This window comes from Pavona decussata, unplaced genomic scaffold (genome assembly GCF_977016875.1).
Source record: "Pavona decussata unplaced genomic scaffold, jaPavDecu1.1 SCAFFOLD_9, whole genome shotgun sequence".
Classification (NCBI taxonomy): domain Eukaryota; kingdom Metazoa; phylum Cnidaria; class Anthozoa; order Scleractinia; family Agariciidae; genus Pavona; species Pavona decussata.
The window spans coordinates 540,001-561,808 of NW_028145432.1; the positions used below are offsets into that span (position 1 = coordinate 540,001).

The 21,808-nt window shown below is 38.9% G+C and overlaps 1 protein-coding gene across 2 annotated transcripts in view; it reads left to right on the plus strand.

The window, feature by feature from the left end:
- Nucleotides 1-19,260, plus strand: part of LOC146488401 (bone morphogenetic protein 1-like) — a 20,214-nt gene extending 954 nt beyond the window's left edge. Inside the window, exons 2-10 of one of the 2 annotated variants that reach the window (XM_085117189.1) lie at nucleotides 2,779-2,898; nucleotides 6,882-6,955; nucleotides 10,827-11,000; nucleotides 12,586-12,780; nucleotides 13,610-13,795; nucleotides 14,807-15,004; nucleotides 16,319-16,528; nucleotides 17,236-17,352; nucleotides 17,741-19,260. In XM_085117189.1, coding sequence (XP_084973315.1) covers nucleotides 6,892-6,955; nucleotides 10,827-11,000; nucleotides 12,586-12,780; nucleotides 13,610-13,795; nucleotides 14,807-15,004; nucleotides 16,319-16,528; nucleotides 17,236-17,352; nucleotides 17,741-17,967 — 1,371 coding nt within the window. In that variant the 5' untranslated portion in view covers nucleotides 2,779-2,898; nucleotides 6,882-6,891 and the 3' untranslated portion in view covers nucleotides 17,968-19,260. The remainder of the gene's footprint in view (nucleotides 1-2,778; nucleotides 2,899-6,881; nucleotides 6,956-10,826; nucleotides 11,001-12,585; nucleotides 12,781-13,609; nucleotides 13,796-14,806; nucleotides 15,005-16,318; nucleotides 16,529-17,235; nucleotides 17,353-17,740) is intronic. The other variant, XM_085117180.1, reaches the window with a different exon arrangement.
- Nucleotides 19,261-21,808: the final 2,548 nt, after the last annotated feature.

A 21,808-nucleotide genomic window follows, 5' to 3' on the forward strand; every position in this document is an offset into this window, starting at 1 on the left:
GGTTTTACAATGTAAAGCATAGCTTTGTAATGCTTTCGATGGAATATAAAAGTTATGGGTCTTTCCAGTCTTTTTCAGGACCTGTGCCGACTTTGCGATGCTATGGCGAAATAATTATGCCGTTTAGACTTAAGTATAAAGGAACAAATGGAAAGCACTGTAGTCTTTCTTTTCCTAGACAATAAAGCTATCAGCGGCATTGGCCTCGAGAATGCATAAATTTCGGCTCTGTGGTCGCTTGTCGTGTATTCGCCACGATGTTATGCAATCGAAACATCTTAAGAGCACTGAACAGATCTAATAGAGTATTTAAAATGAAAGCACTGAAAGTAAATTTAGAGCTAGAAGCTTGTGGGGCCGTGTGATCAAACAAATATTTTAAACAGAACTGAAAATTTAAAAAATCCAACTGGCAGAGAGACTGCATGACCAGTTGGCTATTTACAAAGCGTGGTCGAGGTTTTTAGCAGAGGACTACCCCGACAAAGCACGCTAGTGGTCAGAGAGGGGACTCGAACCTGGGGCCTCCAGATTACGAGTCCGCGCCTCTAACCACTCGACCACACCGCTTAGACAAGAGAGGATGGAAGGGTTCCTCTCTTGGTTTAGATGATGATCATGTAAAGACGCAGTCTCTGGCCTCGTTTAACATTGTTTCTTAAAACTTCAGCATATAACGTTTCACAAAGGTCCAGTCAGAGCCATATAAGGATAACGTGATTAGACCTCGGTGGCACTCATGTACATATTCCATTCAGGGTCATCGAAACGTCATTCAACATTGCTATCGCTTGCTTTTATTTCAAATACACAGATGACGTCGTTAAATGAAGAAAGAACTGGTTCAGTGAGATTCGACGATGGTCTAACCACTTTTTTGGGTCTCGTTCTAAATTCACTTCTTCCTGTTATCTATTTGTCTAATAGAGTTTTTCTTTTCTTTCAATTGAATATTATAGGAAGACCGATTTTCGTCCATTCCACCACTTTCGGCCCAATTTGCTTGTGGAGTTCCGTCTGCCTATTCCCCACTACAAACATTCTTCACAGGCCAGTTGGACTTCTAATTAGCTGAACGAGGTGGTGAGAACATTCTTACCAATATAGAATAAATAAGCTTTGTTTACCCAGGGACACTAAGTCAGCTTATGCTGTTCTCCCCGAAAGCCCGGACAGAAACAAAATCGAAACCAAAGCAAAACCGACTCCAACCAGTAAAGCGGCTGTCAATCGAGTAGGTACAAGGTAAAAGGTGTCGAAAGTAATTTCCAATGTTGCTTTGCTTTTTCTCTCCTGCCTAATGGTTGTGTCCATTGTCACCCATGTCTTACCAAACCCAGTCGTGCCCGACTGAGTGTTGATTTATCAAAACACAGATTCCATAAGCAAATTCTCATTTCATGCTAAATTGTAAGTAAAACGATCACTCCCATACACGGGCAAGCATCCTTCGCTTTGACTAGCTTCACGACGAACATGTATACATCTGTATTTCTTAGTTGCATTGATTTTCCGTTAATGCAAGAACAATCAGTCGTTTTATATTTAATATATGTTATCTGGATATAAAGGAATTTAACAATCACGCATTTTTAGTGTCAAAAGCGAAAGTTTTTCTGCATATAGATTTTTAAAATTGAGCCGGTAGCAAATGACGTTTTACCTTCCCGCTATTGATGACGTCATACATGAGACGACTGCGGTCTTTGACCAATCATATTTTATAAAACACTGCAAACTGAACCGGATACCGACAAGTGTGCTGCTCGATCGAGGTGGGTAGCTCTTTATATGTCCTTTACAGGCGCAAACTTAAAATCACCATTTTTAATATAATGCAATCTACTCTGCACCAGTCATCCGGTTAAGCCAAAACTTGAGAGACCAGCTTTTACAACAGCAGTGATTTTCTGCAGGCATCGCGAAATATTTCTATATGTCCCAGGGAGTTTGCTGTTTCAAATATTTTTCGCTTAAAGTTTGAGTATGTCTCTTTCCTCTTAAACGCTCTAATATTATACCAGTACGTAGGGAAAACCATAATGATTAATTGGCGCCATACAGGATGCACTGAAGGAACTACATTAAAGTAGGAAGAAGAAGCCTTATGAGTTTTGAACATAGTTAATTGAGGGACTGGTTGTGAAGTCTGCCATGACAATAATGATGCTGCAATTTACCTTGGAAGGGCCGTCCTTTGTTTTAACGTTTACACAATTGAATATCTTATTGGTCAGTTGCTCCAACACATTTCAAAATATACAGTGGTCTGTGCACGATCAAGGCCAAAAATGCTGACAAAAACACATAAAAAAAGTTTGTCTGGCTTTATAACCATTGCCTTTTATTAACTATGTCTTGAAGGACACGCAGACTTCATCATCTATCCGGTTCCTTGGCCCAAAGTTTTCCCAGATGCACTGTAGCTCCATTTCCATCTGTAGCCAAGGACAGAGTGCTTTACTCTGTTTTTTTTTTTTACAAAACTGGACCGTGTTTTTTTTTATTACTCAAGATAGGTTCAAGCGTAAATTTTCACAGCGTTTACTATGGTCGCAATTTAGGATTTCAAACCACTGTAAAAGATTGAATCATCTTACTCCTGGCAGGGTTTGACTGCTGAAATGAATGTACCGAGTCTTATCCATGTTGTTGACAGTTTGTCAACATGATATCTCCTAAATGTCGATCTTTCTTAAACTTAGTAACATGCGATACTTCCGTTCCGCGTGACGTCCTAGTCTTACAAAATTGTTTTACAGGCTCGTGATTTTTCAGATAAGTTGATCTGTGCCGGATGTTTCAGTGATCACGGAAGGAAATCATAATCTCCAGTGTTCCTTCAAACGACAGAACTACTTGAGGGAAAATCGACTTGGGTGTCTATTCGTGAGCAAGGTTAGCGGTTTTTAAGTTTTAAGATCCTGTCATGTTGCTATGGCCTGAACCAGTACTTTCCACTTTTACATCCTCTTTAATTTTTCAAAACAACAGTAGATTTTGTCAATGAAAACCCATTGTTTGCCCATTCGAATGAAAGCTGATGATGAGTAAATGCTCTCTGTTATTGCTTATTTTCGTAATTTTTTTTGTCACGGGAAATACGTGACTGTTCAGTTTTAAGGTGGTTATTTCAAACACTTTTCAAACGTAATGTTAGCGAGACGCGTCTGTAGTTTATAGTTTGAGGGCAAGGTAGGAGCAACAGTTTGAACTGATAAACTCCTTAGAGACATGCGACAGGCAATGAAAATAAATTTCTCTTCGAGAAGTCAATACTTTTGCAAACAGATGATAAGGATAACAAAATCGCGTCAACTAGGCACTGATGAACTACTAAATTCTCAAGGATTGAATGAAGAAAATATATGGTACTTGTTCAGGGGAAATGAGAAATGTGTCAAGTTTGAACCTGGACAGTGATAATGTGTGCTTTACTCTAAGAATTCTCTCAATCTTGAGACACACCATATAAAGTGAAATCTTCAAAAAAATATTTGCTGACGACTATGACGAAGGCGCCTGTTAGGTTCCTGCGCAATTCACACCCTGCTGTTTTAATATAAACAAACTCTTACTGCCATTGGTCATTACATTATGTTTTCCTTACTCACCGACTAATCTCCCAATTGCTTTGAACTAAAGGTGATTGATGAAGCGAGCGTCAACTATGCAATGCATGCCCATTGCTCCACACGACAGTCTTATCATTTCGGCATCTCTAACAGCAAAATGTATATTTACTTTTCCGGTGAAAGTTTAAGGAACGAAGCTTTTTCCTGCACCTGCTGTTTGTGAATGGGGAAACAGGAAATGCTTGCGCGCGCAGTAGACACCGAGGAGCCAGTGGTTCTTCATAAGAAAGTCAAATGGGAGGGGACGGTGGGGTTGATTTTGTAGTGTCTGGGAGCACCTCTAGAGTGGGCCACACAAAACAACAGCTGAACTACAATTTAACTAGCTTACTTAAGCTAGATTTGGAAGGTTAATAGAAGGTTCGAGATTTCTAGATCTCGGTGTAGTGCTGTTCTGAAGTGTGAACATCGAAATAAAAGCTGTCAAGGTTACGTCAGCTTATCGTGGGACAGGCATAAACGCGAGCACAAGATTCCACGATACGGACTATTTGTAATGCAGCTAGTCAAAAATTTTTATCCTTATGACCTCGTAATTTCTGATAAACATTTGTTCACTAAATACCAAGTTTGAAGCTCATAATATGAAATAGGTTATGTAATAGAACTGGGTACATGGACATCCGGATCAGTGCTTTGTGAATTGAAAGGACTCTAAGCTAAAAGCTACAACAACTGACGACTTCTTCTGTGAGTTTAATTTAAACTGTTTTCAAATGATTGCGTCTTTTTTTGTCATAAAAATTGCCAATGATTTACAAACATATCTTAGCTCTGGCTGGTTTTGTCTTCCGCAATTATTTCATGCTAATTGAAAAATATCCCAAATATTTCGTGTCACTGAGAACGTTTTTACTGCCTCCAAAATTAGTTGTGTTAGTATGTTCATGTCATATTTGGTAATATAAAAAGGTAGCGTCCTCTATTTTAAGTATCAACTACGAATAAATAATTGGAGCTTGCTACAGAAAAAACAAACAAAAAAATAAATTAAGAATAAATGCAATTCCTCAAGTTGTCATAGATGATGTATGAATGTGATTACTTGGGATCTACCTGGAATCTTGTACCCAGAATCCTCATGCTCTTTGGCAATCGGTTTGTGGCCTGGAAAGATTCTGGGGGGAATTCGAAAAAAAGTTAATTCTATTTATTGGTTGCTCCGCAGCGGCTTCCATTGTTTTTACCGCAGCCGTCTGTGGTAATTAAATTCCAGTTCACCTGAGTCTCTCCTAGCGACCAACCGCTGGCCAAAGAGCCTAAGGACTCTGGCTTCAGTTTGACACCGCATACCTATAATATCGCACAAGTAACACGAAACTTGTAGAAGCCGAGGTCTGCGAGCGCAATTCGGTTTGCGCCCTCTCCACCTTAGCAATGCCTTCAATACATACACCATTTCCGAGTTGTTGCGAACCTCATTATGAAAGCGAGGCTAAGTGCAAAGTTTTTATTATGAAAGTTAGTTTTCATTCATATGCAAGCAAAACTAATTTTGGTATGAAAAGCTTTTGCACTTAGCCTCGCTTTCATAATGAGGTTCACAGCAACTCGGAAATGGCCTATTCGGCTCGCTCAGTCGTCGAGTCTTCTGTGTTCCAAGATTAATTTGTAACTGTTTTGTCAGAAGTTGTCACGAATCAAGTCAGGAGCTTCTAGCTCAACTACTTACACTCGCGCCTTGGACTTCAATTTTCACGGAACAGAATAGCCCATTTTACAGTTGTGTGATTAGTGACCTGGCCTTGAATTGGAAGCAAGGCTGGGGGTGACCTTGTCTTGATACAAACCTCACTGCTTTTTATATGTAGATCATGCAGTTCTTATGCTAACTAGTTTTCATCTACATATGAAAAGCACCGAGGTTTGTATCAAAACATGGTCACCGACAGCCTCGTTTCCAATCCAAGGCCAGGTCACTAAGCACACAACTGTAAAATGGCCTATTATTTGGCGTTGCATTTCAGGTTTTTTCCCACACACTGTTTCTCGTCACATCACGGTTCCAAAGTGGCGTATTTTCTCGCGAAACTGATCACAGTTCAGTGCATCGTCCTTGACGTTTAATAAACTTCTAGCGACACCTTAACGTTCAGTTACTCACTGTTTCACGCGTGTTATCATTCTTTCTGTGAAACTAGTTTCAGCAACCCATAACGTAAATGCAATTGTGTGATACTGTTATTGTGAAATCATAAACAAAATTAATAACCTCCCCTGTGCCAGTGGCGGCTATTACGAACAGCCTAGCCTCTATAATGTAGGGCACATGAAACGTAAGACTTGTAAGTCAGCATTGTATTTCGCTAAATGTATTTGAAACAAGATTCATTCAAGTAAATATCAATGTTAACGTGTCCAGGGAGCTGATGAAACTTGAAAATGGATTTTAAACCACTTCCACCGTGAATTAAAGGGAGAGAAATTAACACATGTTGCGAAAATAAAGGCGTGGGGGAATGTAACTAAAACAAAAACTCGGCGTAAATCTAATGGAAATTCAATTAACACAACAATATAACGCGGTTAAAAACAAAATCTGTTCAGTCTGATTTATATAATAGTACTTTTAGCAAGTCAAGGAACCCACAATGTTTTGGATGGGCTGACGGATTTTGCTGGAGAGCCTAGAGAGAGAAAAATAAAGGACTTCTATCGCTTGATGGTTATTGCAAAGGTTTGCCGACAGGGATAAGGGAAACTCCATCTACGAGTCGTGAACTGTAGCACTTCTCACAAACTCTGGCCAAAGTCCTTATCTTATTTTCATCGGGGGTGGGGTGGGGTGTGGGTTCATCTGACAAATCGTGATTCGGGGGTGCCATCAAAATAATTGTGCATGAATGAATTCCACAAGTTCGCCTTTCCCTAGACAAAATCACGGCTCAAGAGTTTCCAATTGCACTAATATCGCAAGAGCAAATTAGATATTTACCTTTTCTTGCGGATTACATGTTCAAAATCAATATTATTTTAACTAGGATATTGGCTGCGATTTTAATATCACCAACAACGTTAATTAACGTAACTTAACACTGACTATGAAAGCTAATATCGGTTGTTGTGACTAGAACGTTCCCACCAACGCTTTTAATGCCCACAGTTAAGTATAATTAGATCAATCATTCGGATAATCCATTTCATTTTTAGGGTGCATGCTTGAAGGGTGTACTACGGTTTATAAACACTTGACACGTTCAAGGCATCATTCGTAAAGATTTCGCTGTATTTTTTGTTGGTTTCTAGAGGACACACCATGGACAGACGGACATTTTTGTGTGTTATACTACTTGCTCTAACGTTTGCGGGCCAGGCTGAAGGTAAGCTCACTGAATTTTATTTATATTTTATCAACTTAGACAAAAATTAAACCACCATATATGCAGAACGGGCGGAAGCCTGAAAGATGGCTGACAATACACCATGCACTCACAGATGTTCAAACGATAACGATGGCCTTAAAATTCGTCGCAAAAAGAAATATTGCAAACAGTAATGAATAAAATAATAGAATGATATAATGAAAGAAGTTTCATCGCGCCATTAGCGTAATATAAACAAATTTCAACGGAAGAATCAAGGAAAGATTCACGAACGTTTAATTTCAGTATTTTATTTATTTTCCAGTAAATATGTTTTCATAAAACTTAATTGTGGAAAACGTTGACGTTGACAGGGAAAGTGAGGAAGAATTGTACTCAAGGACCGTCTGAAAGCTTAAGAAAAGGAATCGCGCTTTCTCTTACTTGGGCGTTAGAACATGCATTCTTGAGGATTCTGAAGTCACGCTGTGTATTATATCCACTTTATCACGGGCGGTGGGAATGAAAATTGCTTCAAATCTATTATGCTTTAATAATGCAAATTGTCAATGAAACAACTGACTTTTATTAATGAATATATCGGACAGTTTTAAATATATGTGAATAAGGAAAATCTTAATTAAATTATAATCTTTGCAATTGCACACGAGGACATTAAATTTCCGGAAACACTTGTCCTTGAACCACAGACTTTGATCACATTCCAAGACGGCGATCAAGCTCATAATGATTTACAAACAACAATTTTCACTTTATTTCCCTTTCATACTGGGAAAAGCGTGTACAGGACATTTGCTCGGGTATATAAAGACTTTCTAAAAGCCCTTTCCAGTATTATTTTCCCTCTTCACTCTTTATGTTAAGTTAATTTTGGTTCCCTCGTTGGAACTCTTCTCGCGTCGTTCGTCGCTCGATGTCGTGACTTCGTCAACCACTTTCGCGGCTTCTCCCCTTGATTAAGAAGTCGACTTGTGGCAAGTCAAGGGTTTGTGCCGATATGATTCTAAATCAACTCAGGCGGTGTTCTTTATAATGCAAGGAGACCCATTGTAAACAATTCCATGCTTCAAGCAATTTTAATCACGCCACACGTGGGCGAATAATTGAGTAAAGTGGCCGAAGAACGACAAAACAAAATTTTAAATTAAATTTGAGTGGTTACATTTCGTTCTCATGGGAAACATTATCAGTGGTACACGATTTTTTATGCCAATTATATAATGGTCAACAAACACAATTTAAACCCAGACATCAGTTGAGTGAACGCTGAAAGAGATACGTCTAATTAATGATTTCCACATTCTCCCTATTTTATTTTGATGGAAACTTTCCAATGTGGATAGGGGCTGAAGAACTCTAGCTCAGTGGGATTTCAACGCTTCTTCATTTCACGGAGATTATCCCTTCAACTGATCTGATTAATCACTGAGGACTTTGGTCCATATATAAACTTTGCTCTTTTTTGAGTGTATAAGTGCCACCCACTCGCTTAAAATGAAAGCTATTAAGTAGTTGGTTCCCGTGGCGCTGGCTTCTATGCTGTGCACAGAGCAAGTTTCGCAATGTATTATTTTTTTAAAATTGAGACCACTGAAATGAAAGTGGCATCATGGTTGAACGTTTTTTTTCTTGTGATGATGTCTATTATGTATACTGTGTTGCACAAGGTTGTTTCTCTTTTTTTAATTAAGTCAATCTAATACTACAATCCCAAAGCTTGACCGTTGGAAAACTGAGCTTTAGACTTCTAGTTGTTTACTATCGCGTGTTTTATTAAATGACAGTTATACTTTTCAATATCGTTTTAACTTTAGGTCTCTAAATTAAATCAGACCTGAAGTACGTGTGGCAATTCAAATCAAAACTTATGAGCAGAACTTTCCTGTTTTTTTTTTTTTTGTATCTTTAAATAGCATGAGCTCGGCTAACGCCCAGAAAATTTGAGATCTTGTTTACAGTCGGAACTTTGGCAATAGTTCTACTTAAGAAAGTTATTACTGATAATAAAAAAATTGTTGACTGTTAAAATTAGCGAAAAAACGAAACAACGTTTCGGTGTCATCTTGGCACCATTATCAAGTAAAGAATGCAACAGAAAAGATAATTTATACAGAAAGTAAAGTTGTGAAATAAAATAAGTTAAATTAAGACTAAAAGTAACTGTCTGGTGTTCATTCAGAGAGGTGTTATAAAGTGAAAGTTATGTCCGTTCACCGTGGGTTAGACAAATAGTTTCGCACGAATGGAATCTGACTGGGTGTTTAGACTCGGTTTCTTCTTGCGGATCCAAAGCCGGCATTTCAAAGATTAAGCAATCAAGCTTTCCCTGACATTTCTTTAAGATGGTAAAATTGCTTGTCTGGTCGCAAATTTTGTCAACTTGGTGATCATTCTTCAGTTGTTTCCCGATGGCGGAGAACCGATGCTCATCAATGCGTTGGTGTAGGTGAAGGCTGGTATAGCCGACATAATCTGCAACAGACGGATCACACACAAAGTTATACACAACACACTGTTGATTGATCACGGGTGGCTTAGGCTCCTGCACTTTAAGATCATCACCAAGTTTACGGCTTCTGAAAACTGGCTGTAGAATGTGGTCAATTTTGTTGCTTAAGTCAGAAAGATGTTTCTTTACTATGTCAGCTGACCTCTGGTCTTTGAATGGTAAGACTATCCGATGGATATTGTCAGTTTGAGGCGTCGGTATCGTGTCTCGCGACGTCACAGAAGAAAAAAAAAGAAAAAGAAAAAAAGATTTCCAATTATAGCGTGAACCAGCTGCTTATTGCATATTGATAAGGTAACGTTAGGTTAAATAAAAGGCCACACGTTGTGCCTGCATTCATGCTTACAAACTCTTTGCCTCAGTGCGTTTCTTATGCCATGTTCTGCTTTATTTTGACGTGAATTTAAACCAGATCTGAATTACCTCGCGTGGAACATATGATTCCGGGAGTCAATTTCACTCGTGACAAAACGGTCCAAGTTTCTTTGAAAACCAATCAGCTTCCGTTTCAATAAAATTAAACGAGATGCTGTAAACAGGCTTCTTTTTTCAAAGGTGCTCTGTCATCTGAAATACATTGGAAATAGTCCTATCGCTCGGGATTTAAACCGTCCATCCTTAATTAAGGTGGCTGGCACTTATACTTCGACGAATCAATACTGCCATTCCTTATATCAGTTCATACAAAAATAATGGTACCAAACAAATGCCTAATCACTGGTGAAGAAGTTATGGTCGTTTAATCGATTAAATAAGTATCATGGCAACAACATTGCCCGTTAAACACATTGGCCCTACTTTTAGCTATAACTGGTTATAACTGGTTACAACTGGTTATAACTCGGCAAGCCCCATTTCTTATTGTGGAACTGTAATCGGCATGTTTATAAACAATTTTTTTCAAAGTTTAAAAAAACTTCGTAAGTGCAAAAATTTAAGGTGGATCTTTACCCCTTTCCTCAACGTTAGTGTTTAGCACTCAGCCAATCATGTGTTAATAATCCCAAATACTGCTTAATATCCCCGATGAGGTTCAGTCGTGCTCATTTCTCTGAGGATTGGACTGGATGGTTTTCTTGCGTGCTCCCTTCAATTGTTTGTCTGTTTACAGAACGCCAGATTCACAGGAAGAATCACCTTTAATCATCCCTCCCTTTAAAGGAAAGAGGTTTGACTTCAGAGAATTTCGAATGGTTCAGCCACGGATCAGGGAAAAAAAAAACCTGCTTCTTACAGTGTCCGAGCTCACGCACCTCCAGGACAGTGCAAAATTTTAAGCAGAAGTGTATAAGAGAAGCTAAGAAACTCTTATTAAAAGGGATCGTTTGTAGCTTATATGGTAATTATACTTATTTCCAGGGGTGTCTATCTGTCCCACGCGGGAAATACAAGCTACAGAAGGAGAAGTTACGTCTCCTAACCATCCTTGGAATTATCCTGCCAATGTTGATTGCACCCTGGCCATAGATGGAGGACTAAACGTCAACTTTAAAATCAAGTTTGATTTTTTCCAAGTTGAAGAGGACGAGGATGGTAAGTTTGTGAGAAAACCTTAAAATGGTAATTTAATAAACAAATGAATAAATGAAAACGATGAAAGATAGGGCACCTTCACACTGCTACAACAAATTGACTTTAAATTGCCGGAAATTTATGTCTAAATTATAGAAGTTTATCTGTCTTTGATGACACAGACGTACGATTAAAATCTTTTCGAACGAAATTAGAAGTTAGTTGGTACTTCAAGCAATTTAACGTCATTTTGTTCAATAAAATTAACTATTTAATCATTTTAAATTTATACACGACGCCCGAGCGAAGACCACTAGGGATAGGATCTTTTACCCTTTTAAACAAGGAGCCCTGTTTTGAATGAAGAGGACACTTAAATCAGTTTCATATCGATGTTTTTACATGCGTCGTGTCGAAATTTCTTGTGTGGGTTGTAATGCTTGTTATGTCGGTGAAACAACCAGACATTTTTCCACACGTGTCCATGAACACCTAACTACAGATACGAACTCACACTTAGGAAAACATCTATACTACAGAAGTTCTGAACATTGCTTTCATGTAATTGATCAAGCCAGCACCACATATCAGCTCAAGATAAAAGAAGCTTTGCACATGCTGTGGGAAAACCCCTCCCTTAATCTGCAACTTAACTTCAACACGTTAATTAAAGTATATTTTGTAATCCGCATGCTTTTTTTGTCTATTATTTGTATACGTGTACATAAGAATTTACTAGTTGTTTATATTCAAATTTGTATCTTCAGTAACATTTGCCCTGAAGAAGGCGTCAGTGAATTGAAAATCGTCCCTCTATACCTAACACGTTTTTATCCCTGTATTAAACGTACAGAGTCAAATATTTTTAGCAACCCTTGGAAAATTTAAAGTGCACTTTAAATAGACCTTTATCACGTGTTGGCCATGTTGAGCCTCAGGAGAATAAAAAGCTTTGTTTTTGCACGGCAAGCCTCGCACTGAATTCGCGTATGGGCGAGGCTTGCGGCGCAAAAACAAAGTTTTTTTTTGCCGCCGAGTGATAAAGGTCTATTAGTTTAGGAAAGCTATTCGTAAACGTTTTTGGCCGGCGGGGCTGAAGCCACAAATGTATACCAACGTGAAACCGGCGGGCGGACGTTTTCAATTTGTTTCTTCCTTTTTTTTAGATAAAATTGGCAACAAATTCTAACCCCTTTCTTTCTGTAATAAATTCACTTGATTTTCTCTGGTGGGCGATCTAGAGGCAATTTACATTATTTTTGAACATGGTATTAAAATAGACATTTAGCAGAATTGTTTTACCAAACAAAGAGATGATTACCATGACACAGTCCCGTTAAGCGTTCGATGTCAAGGTCTTAACCGTTTTAAATCTCAGTATCAAAATGCACATTCTCTTCACTACCGTCCATGGTATTTGTTGAGAGAATTTGTTTGAACATCAAGACATTTTACCTTTGTTGAACACTTCCTTTTTTTCTCACTATTGGTCGCTATCGGGGCTGTAATGGTTAACCATTCCTCTCTGTCCCTAACTAGCCAGATCCCCAGTACGCATGCCTAGATCAATGAAAAGTCTAACCCATTTCGGTGTTTTGATTTTCAGACCCAAATGAATGTGAATTCGATGTTGTATTGATTATCGATGGCCCCAGAACCTTTCGTTACTGTGGTAGAGGAATTCCACCTGAGTACACTTCAACAGGGAACAAGATTTCTATAGCATTCAGGTCAGACAGCACTTTTGAACTGAATGGCTTCAAAATTTCATTCAGCACCGAAAGGAAAGAACCCCAAGATCGTAAGTAAAAAGACAATATTTAATGTAGTACCTTCCCTTCATAGCGGCACATCTGGCAGATTAGGATGTTTCCTCGTCGCGAAGAGTGGAAAATGCAACTGAGGATGAGCTGATCTTCAACTAAAGAAAACAAACTCCGATCCTTTTTAATTCAGCACTAAATCCTTTCCCATCGTTAACACTTTCAGTGGTTTTTTGCATGAAAGCGTGCATATACTCTGTCACTAATACGTAGAGCCTATACCCAGTGTAATTTTCACGCTAGGCCGGCTGAATGGCACCTCTTTATTCTCCTTCAGTTCCTCAGATTCCTCTTTTTCTTCTTCTTCTTCTTCTTCTTCTTCTTCTTCTTCTTCTTCTTCTTCTTCTTCTTCTTCTTCTTCTTCTTCTTCTTCTTCTTCTTTTCTTTAGTATTTATCACCTACTTCACTATTCGGTTCGCATCAAGTGGTCACAATTTTCTCTCTCTCCCTTTTTTCAAGGACTCGGTTCTGCGTTAGAGTGGCCTTCCATTTATGCTGTATAACACATACAATTTTCACTGGTGCATCTGAAAATAAACAAAACTGCTTTACACTAATATATGACAGATAAACAAAGTGTCACTTATTTAAAGTATTTTCAGCTCCAAATGTTTAGTTTTATCAACAGAGTCAGGATTTACATTCGCTCTGACAGAAGACTAACGCTCGAGACGTCAGCACTCGAATCTCCTTACGGTGACCAGATTACCTTCTCAACATTGTTGATAAACCCAACATTCGTTTCCAATCTCCACCGGCGCAGCACCACAGTTTCTATAGTAACTAACCCCCTTATCTATTTTCAGCTCCTCCAGGTTCTAGCATTTGTCCCACAAGAGAAATAAAGGTGGACTCACCAGACAAGATGGAAGGAGCCTTATACTCACCAAGCTTTCCAAACTTTTATCCTGACGATCAGAAATGCACACTCACTTTGGATGTTCCCGACAACTACAAGACCGTCGTATGGTTTCAGAAGTTTTCTTTACAATGTAAGAACGATAAAGTAACCGCTTGCTTGTAAAATCATCCGTTTATCTTATTCCTCAATAAAACTCCCTCAGTTAGTATCCGTTTTTGGTAGAAATTAGTTAATATAATTCTGCCAATTAGTTCTGATTCGGTTCCCTGAATATTTTTTCTGTTTTTCTGCCATCATAAGTATCTTGTTTCACTACAAGATATTGTGTTTATTCAATTATCTTCGTCAACCTAAAAATCGCTTACCTAGAGTATTTTTTTGTTCTGGGCGTACATTTCTTTACCGTTGCAAATAAATGTTTAAAGTCTGCTCTCATTGCTTTAATTTGCTAATGTTGTATTTATTATCAAAAAGTACATTTTGGGCTACTGAAACTTTTAGCCCTCACCGGCCATCATATAAATATTACGTTTCTATCTGGTTTCTACCATCAAATGTCAAAGCCCATGTCCCGGCCCGTGAAAAACCCCTTTTTCCCTTGATATTTCGATTGAGTCATTTGTCGATCAAACATTCCAAACTATCCCGAATCATCGTCCTAAATGTTATGAAATTGAGAAATATATACTGAATATTCCCTCATGCAAGACGTTCAGCACGCTTGGTGGTAGATCATTTTCTATGGCCGCTCCCAAGCTGTGGAATAGTCTACCAGCTGACATTCGCAATGTATCTTCCGTTCACTCATTCAAGAGATCTCTAAAGACACATTTTTATCGGATAGCATCGTTAGATTCTTAGCATTACGGCTTGGTTTTCTTTTTCTTCTATTGTATATATTTGTATATACATTGTATATATATTTTTAGGTTTTTTTGATAATATTTTGATATTGCTGATATTCATGTAAAATTGATTCGTTTACTTTTACTTTCATTTTCTTTAAGATTGTAATGCGCAGTTGAAAACAGCAACGTTGATTTCTGCGCAATATAACTAAATAAATTATTATTATTATTATTATTATTAATAATAACTTAAATATATCTTTAAAACAAAACGTCTTTACATTGCTTTGTAGACTCCCAAACATGTGCGTTTGATAAACTCGTTTTAAGCGACGAGATTGACAGCTCCACGCAGTGCGGTGGAAGCACGAACCAGCTTCCGCCTCCATTGGAACTGAAAGGAAAGAAAGTCCAGTTTGATTTCACTGCAGATGAAGACGTATCAGCTACAGGATTCTACCTAAAGTATAACATCACTAGGCTTCAACAAGGTAATAATTACTAAGTAAAACTAGCAGGGCACACATTTTATCCGGTAATGCTCCGATCGATTATCTGAACAACCTAATCTTCAAAAGAGTTCAAATGCCCGAGGGATCAAGTTTCGATTTGGTCGGCGTATAAAATATAAGGAAAAACTCGTCATGTTTTTTGGTAATGTTTAAAACACGAGCAGCAGTGTTTTATCGGGATTTAAAACCACGAGGCACAGCGAGTTTTTTGAACGGTTTCAAAAACATTCCTGGAAAAACGTGTGTCAAGAGAGTTCATAACAATGATGCTTTTGTGAACGTTGTAATTAACATACAAGAAAAGCATTAAACACCGCATACTAATTAGGAGGAGGTTTTATCGTGTTTTAAAACCACTGCACGTGATGTTTTATCGACCATTTGATAGGTCAATGCGCTTATGAATTATTAATGAGTTTTTTTTTAAATATGAGGTAAAGCACAGTAATACGGTCTAAAAAATAATTAAAGGAAAATGATCTAAGATTAAAAGTGCAAAAGCTGTTAAACGAAAGCCGAGTCTCAAAGCAATTGAGATTTGCTTGTCAAATGTGAATTCATGGCGGGTCTTTCGCTTAACTGATTCGTCTGTATCATTCATCTCCGCCTTTTATTTCTTTTCTTTCTTTTTTCTATTCCTGTGACAATCTACCCGGGATGGATACCCTCCCGGCGATCTAAAAACCCGGAATGTGCTCGTTAATGGCAATTAAGCACCAATCACGAAATATTAGTCAAGCAATCATTAACAACAGTAGTTTTGAGACACAAGGAAAGGGATACACACATAAAATCTCATTACTTTGTCAATTGGTTTCACAAGGTTTAGCTTTACCGGCGTAAATTTAAAGCAGGTCTTAAAGATATGAAAGATCTTTAATAACTCTTTCTTGTATGGTCAATGCCACACTGTTTCAAAGTTGAAAAGCTTTAAAGGCGCACGTACGACGTTTCAAGTCCATGGGACTTGTTGCAAGGACTAGCCCCAGTTAGCCCCCGGCACTTGTCTCATTATGTGAACAACCCATTTTTGTCACAAATCTAATCACAAGGACTACATTATGCTTTCCTTTTTTTGCGAACTGTTCGTGGGACACATTCTTGTGACCATTCTCCTCATATCAACACTACAACTGAGGGACTTTGTCCTTGGGCGTATCTCCTCGTGTGCGCCGACCTTTAGACTCTTTTTGTTTTCTTTGAGAGCCAGTCGACTTAGACTTTTTACTTCCAAAGGAAGGCGTCACAGACAGCAGTATATCATAACGTTTCCATGTGTTTATCTTTCATCAGGTCGCTGCGTGTGTACCAGTGGTTTGTCATACATTACTATAGACAATTACAAGTCGAGAAATAACCGCACTCAAGATGACGTACGATTCGAGTTCAAAAGTTCTCAGTCAAGTGGAATGATTATGTATGCCAAAGGGATACACAGGGATTCCATATACGTGGCGTACAAGGACAGCAGAGTGTTTATGTTGTATATCGATCTGGGTACAGGTAATGAGTTTGTGAGCTTCTTAACTGCTCAGTTAATGGTTTTTGCCTTTATCATCTGGCTAACAGATCAATATCCCAAAACATAACTGCCATCAAAAGTCAATTCTCTATCTACTTCAGTCTAGCAGACTCGGTGTGTAGATGACTTCTGCTCAGGTTGTTAAAACGTCAGTTCAGCAATGTCATACGCCAACAACATGACAGTCTGCATCAGGGCCAGGCGTTTTTCTTTAGTCGAACGTGATGTGCATGGTGTTGTGGAATTGTCTGTGTGTCGCTCTTCCCGCACGGAATGCTTTGGTACCTGGGGACGAGGCAACACAACCACTAAGTCCTATTCAGGACTATTTTTACTGGGAAAATCACACTACACTGGTAATTTTTGTTTACATTGACGAAAGAAGAGAAGAAATTGATAACACAATAAGCTACAATACTTAAAAAAAATCATACAGAGCTCCACTGAGAGCTTCATCATGAACTTTTCGGGCCATTATTAACCTAGTCTCCCTCGCAGCCGTTTTTTGGGCTGTCACGCAACGCTCCCCCAAAAATCGGCTGCGAAGGAGACTATTATTAACCGTGAGACAAAGGAAATTGCAATTTACCACTATGAATCACTTTCATTAGTTTTTACTACGTTAATTAACTCGAATAGTAAAAACCTTATAGAGAAGCACTGACAATTTATATTTCGTTCTGTTTAGGACAAGCAAAACTGGAGTCATCAGACATAAAACTGAACGACAACGAATGGCATCAAGTTCATCTGACGCGCACTGACAGGAGACTTACCGTCAACATTGATAACGGAGCTGCTATGCGTGAGTCTGTCGCCATATGATCTTTTCTTTAGGCGAAAAACACAGCAAGTTACAGTTTAAAAAGAAAACTACAACGTGATTTCATGTACAGTGAAAACGACCGACTCTGGAATCAATGGTTGCCCAAATGTTCTCCTCGAGAGCTTAACAAGAAATTATAGTGTCTATAGTTTTTTCCTGAAGTTTGTGAGCCCCACAAACTGGGAGGCAAGAGGAAATTATCTAAAACATATTCGCCAATTTATATTACGGGGAGGGAGGGAGGATAGGTACCCCTTTCAAATTTTAGGTGTACCGTACTTATGTCATACCCGAAACTGTGAACCCTTTCCAGAAAGTTTCTTCGCCTAATATATTTACCATGATTCTTTTTATTTTCCTTGTTCAGTAATTGGACGGACCCCTGGAGGCTATAATCGTCTAGATATACCAACATCAAAGGCTTATTTCCTGGGCGCACCTTCAAGTCAGAATCTACTGCCCAACTTCATTGGCTGCATCCGGGATTTCTTGGTTGATGGATATGAGCCAATCACAAACGCCTGGGCTGGCAAGCCAGATTATACTATAGTAGGCAAAAGAGCCATGAGACTGTGCAGTTCATCTGACGAATAATGAGACAGAAAAAGGAACCTGTACTAATCATAGAGGGGTTTTCAATTGAGTATCGTAAACCAGAACCAAAGCAATTACTCTAATCATAACAGACGTAAACAGCCCAATGAACCAATCAGAACTCGAAGCAAATACATACAACTTGCGCCAAGCGCGGGAAAACGCGTAAGAACAAGTCACGATTGGTTTTGGGTCGCATTGGCGGAGAAAATGGCGCGAACTTTGTTAACCAATCACAGAGCGTCATATAAATCATACAAAGCCAAAGCAAAATTGAAATCAATTGAAATCCGCTCTAATCGTATGTATTATTATATAGCCGTTATTTGCCTATGTCTGTTTCAATTCCTTATGAAAAGAAAATGCTTAACTCTAAACCAGTGTTAGGAAGTTAGCTTTATCCTGGTTGATAGGAGCATAATTAAAGTTAATGAATGCCATTTTCTTATCTTACAGTTCTCCATCTGTTTTCAACCCATTTATAAAACCTTTCAAGGTTGTCAAAAGTGATGGCATCTACAATCATAAAACGGCGGCTCATGTTTAAACAAATTGTACATTTTAAATGATATTTGCTCTCTTCTGCAAGGCTAGCTCAAGGAACGTAAGCACTATAATGAAAGTGATTATGCTGTGATTTCACTGATTAAGACATTTCCATATAGGGCCTCTTCGTATGAGCCAGGTAACCGGGCTGGCCCGGACGAATTTTGTCTTCTGTTCATATGGGAAATTTAATTCCGGTTACCGAGATGAAAAATGTTCAAAAGGCCCCCAAAATACCCGTGGAACCGCTTAACGACTTGTCAGCGACCTTTCAAGCCATGCGCAGTTGAAAATGTTTCGTCACGGACAATCCCGGTATCCGGGCTGGAGTGTTCCGTATGGGAAAAATTTCCAGCGCGGTTACCGAGATCTCGGTCACAAAAATCGAGATCTCGGTAACCGGGCCAGCCCGCTTTCTCATATGGACACATCGAAATTTTTGTAAAAAAGGGAGTCGAAAAAGAGTGGCGAGGCGAGATCTCGGAAACCGAGGCAGTCCGGTCGACCGGGCTCATATGAAGAGGCCTTAATGTACAGATATAAAACGCTCGGATTCCAATGACCCATTATTCTATTTTATCACCGGTTAACAGTGTGGTTTTGTCATTGCCACTGGCATTATCATTCAAGTTATTATTGTTGTTATAATTCTTATTTTTAGTATTGACTAAGTCTCACAGGATTTCTGTGATTTCCTTATGATACCATTTAATGTACAGAAATAAAACGTTCGGAAATTGAATGACACATTGTTTGACGCTGCATATTTTATTTTATTTTATTACGTTTTTCAGTGTTTAATTATCATTGCCGTCGTTGTTGTTGTTGTTGTTATTAAGAAGTATTATATTATTAATAAGTATTAATAAGCGGACACCCTAGATCGGGACCCTGGCTAGTGTCCGCGTTCCCATAAACGTGAGATAGCCCTCAAACACTGAGAAAGTCCAAACAATAGGTCATTGGTTGGGAACAATGGATCCCCCGCAGAAAACAATGGGAGCTACAGTACTAGGGGACCAATGGAAATAGAGGTCTGGAAGAGGTACTGTACTATCCCAAACACCGTGTCAGATTATATTGATCAAATGATAAGGTCAAGACATCAAACAAGAACGTTCTGTCACAAATGAAACCCTAATAAGAATAAAGTCATCTTTCACCGCTTATTGCTCTGAGCGAAAGTTTTTGTAGATCTAAGTAGATCAGAAGCATGAGTCATATACGATAAGCCCCAGTTCAAACGCCGTACTTCACATAAGCCGTACTTAGGTCAGTTATATAATATGAATTCAGTTCATGTGAAGTTTGGCGTTTTTCCCAGTTAGTTCGGCTGTTTGTATTGGGATCGGCTCAACCGTTCTTCACGCCTGCTTCAGCCGTGGAAGAACATGTACAGCTAAAGATAAACTTTAAAGAGAAAAAAATATTAACCAATTAGGGAACTGGTCATAACAAGTGTGTTTGAAGAGGACCATCTTGTCTACGGTTAGCAAAGACACCACCTATCTCAAGAAAATTATCCACAATACTGTTATTAGCTTTAAAATTTGTGTCTACACACCAATACAGTATTCAGCTACGAAGAGTCAGCATTGTTAGAGGAATAAGAAAAGTGAGGCTTAAACTCGGCTCATTATTATTTTAACTAGAGAAGTGGCTATGCAATAAAGACACCATCTTTTTAGGTTGAGGAAGTGGGTGCAGTCAGAGATCACAATCTATTTTGTGGTTAAGTGGGTCTTGTTGAGTATAGTATAGTTTTGATCATTTGCCTTATTTACTGTTTATGGAGTGTCCGCAAAGTGTGGCAGAGGACAAAAAAAACATACTTCCTTTGGGTAGTGTCCGTTTAATGCAGGTTTTAAACAAAAGAAATTGAAGTCGAAGTCACCATAAAGGTGTCCGCGTCCGCTTCAGATAGAGGGCAGTATTTTTGACCGCAAATGAGATGGAAAACTAATATGACTGGGACTTATAAAAGTGTCCACTTAAAAGAGGGTGAGTGGCCGCTTAATACATGTTTGACTGTATTACGATCACCCTTGACAAGGAAATCAGAACAAGGATCGCCAAGGTGACTGCTACATCAATTCTACTCATTTGTGGCAAGCGCGTTGAATAGCGATGACCAAGAGACGAGTGAAGGAGGAGAGGCGAGGTTCAAGCGTCGGTTTCTTCGCCTGAGCTAAGCCCAGTGCACAAAAACTGCAGAGGAGAAAGAAAACGTCTTAAATATTTTCGGCTCAAGAGTAAGCATGCAAGAGAAGCGGGTTTTTCTTCGATTTCCGAGACGCGACGTTAACAGGCCATTTTCGAGTTGCTGTGAACCTAATTATGAAAGCGAGGTTAACTACAAAGCTTTCAATTTCATACAAAACATAGTTTTGTTTGCATTTGAATGAAAACTAATTTTTATAATAAAAACTTTGCACTTAGCGTCGCTTTCATAAAAAGGCTCGAAGCATCCAGTCGGAATTGGCCTATAGACCTTTGTCACGCGGGGCCATGTTGAGTCTCAGAAGAATGAAGAGCTTTGTTTTTGTATGGCAAGCCTCGCCCAGACGCGAATTCAGTGCGAGGCTGCGACTCAACATGGCCGCCGAGTGACAAAGGTCTATTTGGTTCAAACAATATTAAACCTGAACATCGGACTTCAAATGTATTTTAATACAAGACCCAGGGAAAACGCTACGGTAGGGTAAATGTTGTTTACAAATGTTGATTTGCTTTCTAACAACAGTTTAACTGATCATTTGAACCAAAATCCTATAACTTCTTTTCAAAGAAATTTATTAACACGTGAATGCGGGCATGCACAATGAATGTGTTATCGTAATGTGGGGAAAATGTCACTCGGTCGATCGGTCGTAAAATTTTACGCATGCACAATGAACGAGTTTTCGTAATGTGGGGAAAATGTCATTGGGTCGCTGATCGTAAACTTTCAATTGTGGCGTACTCTCACTACTCGCTTTAGGTTCTCTCCTCCTTCAATTATAAAATTCACGTCTTTTGGAGAGAGAAATAGCCTAAAGAACACTCGACCGGAAGTCATTTGAACGTTAAAATCGTAGCGCCACGGCTACCTTTATTTTTGCGTTCGCCCTGTTCTCGCGCGGCCGGAAAACCGGAAACTACTTTTGCACTCTCTCGAAACGCTTGCTACGTTACTTGGGCTATCGGTTTGGGGGACTGATATGTTCTTGATCCCTCTTTGGCGTATGATACAGAGAAGTCGAAATACTGAAGACCCCCCAGCCAAGGTGACAAAACAAATCAATGTCCTCGATAT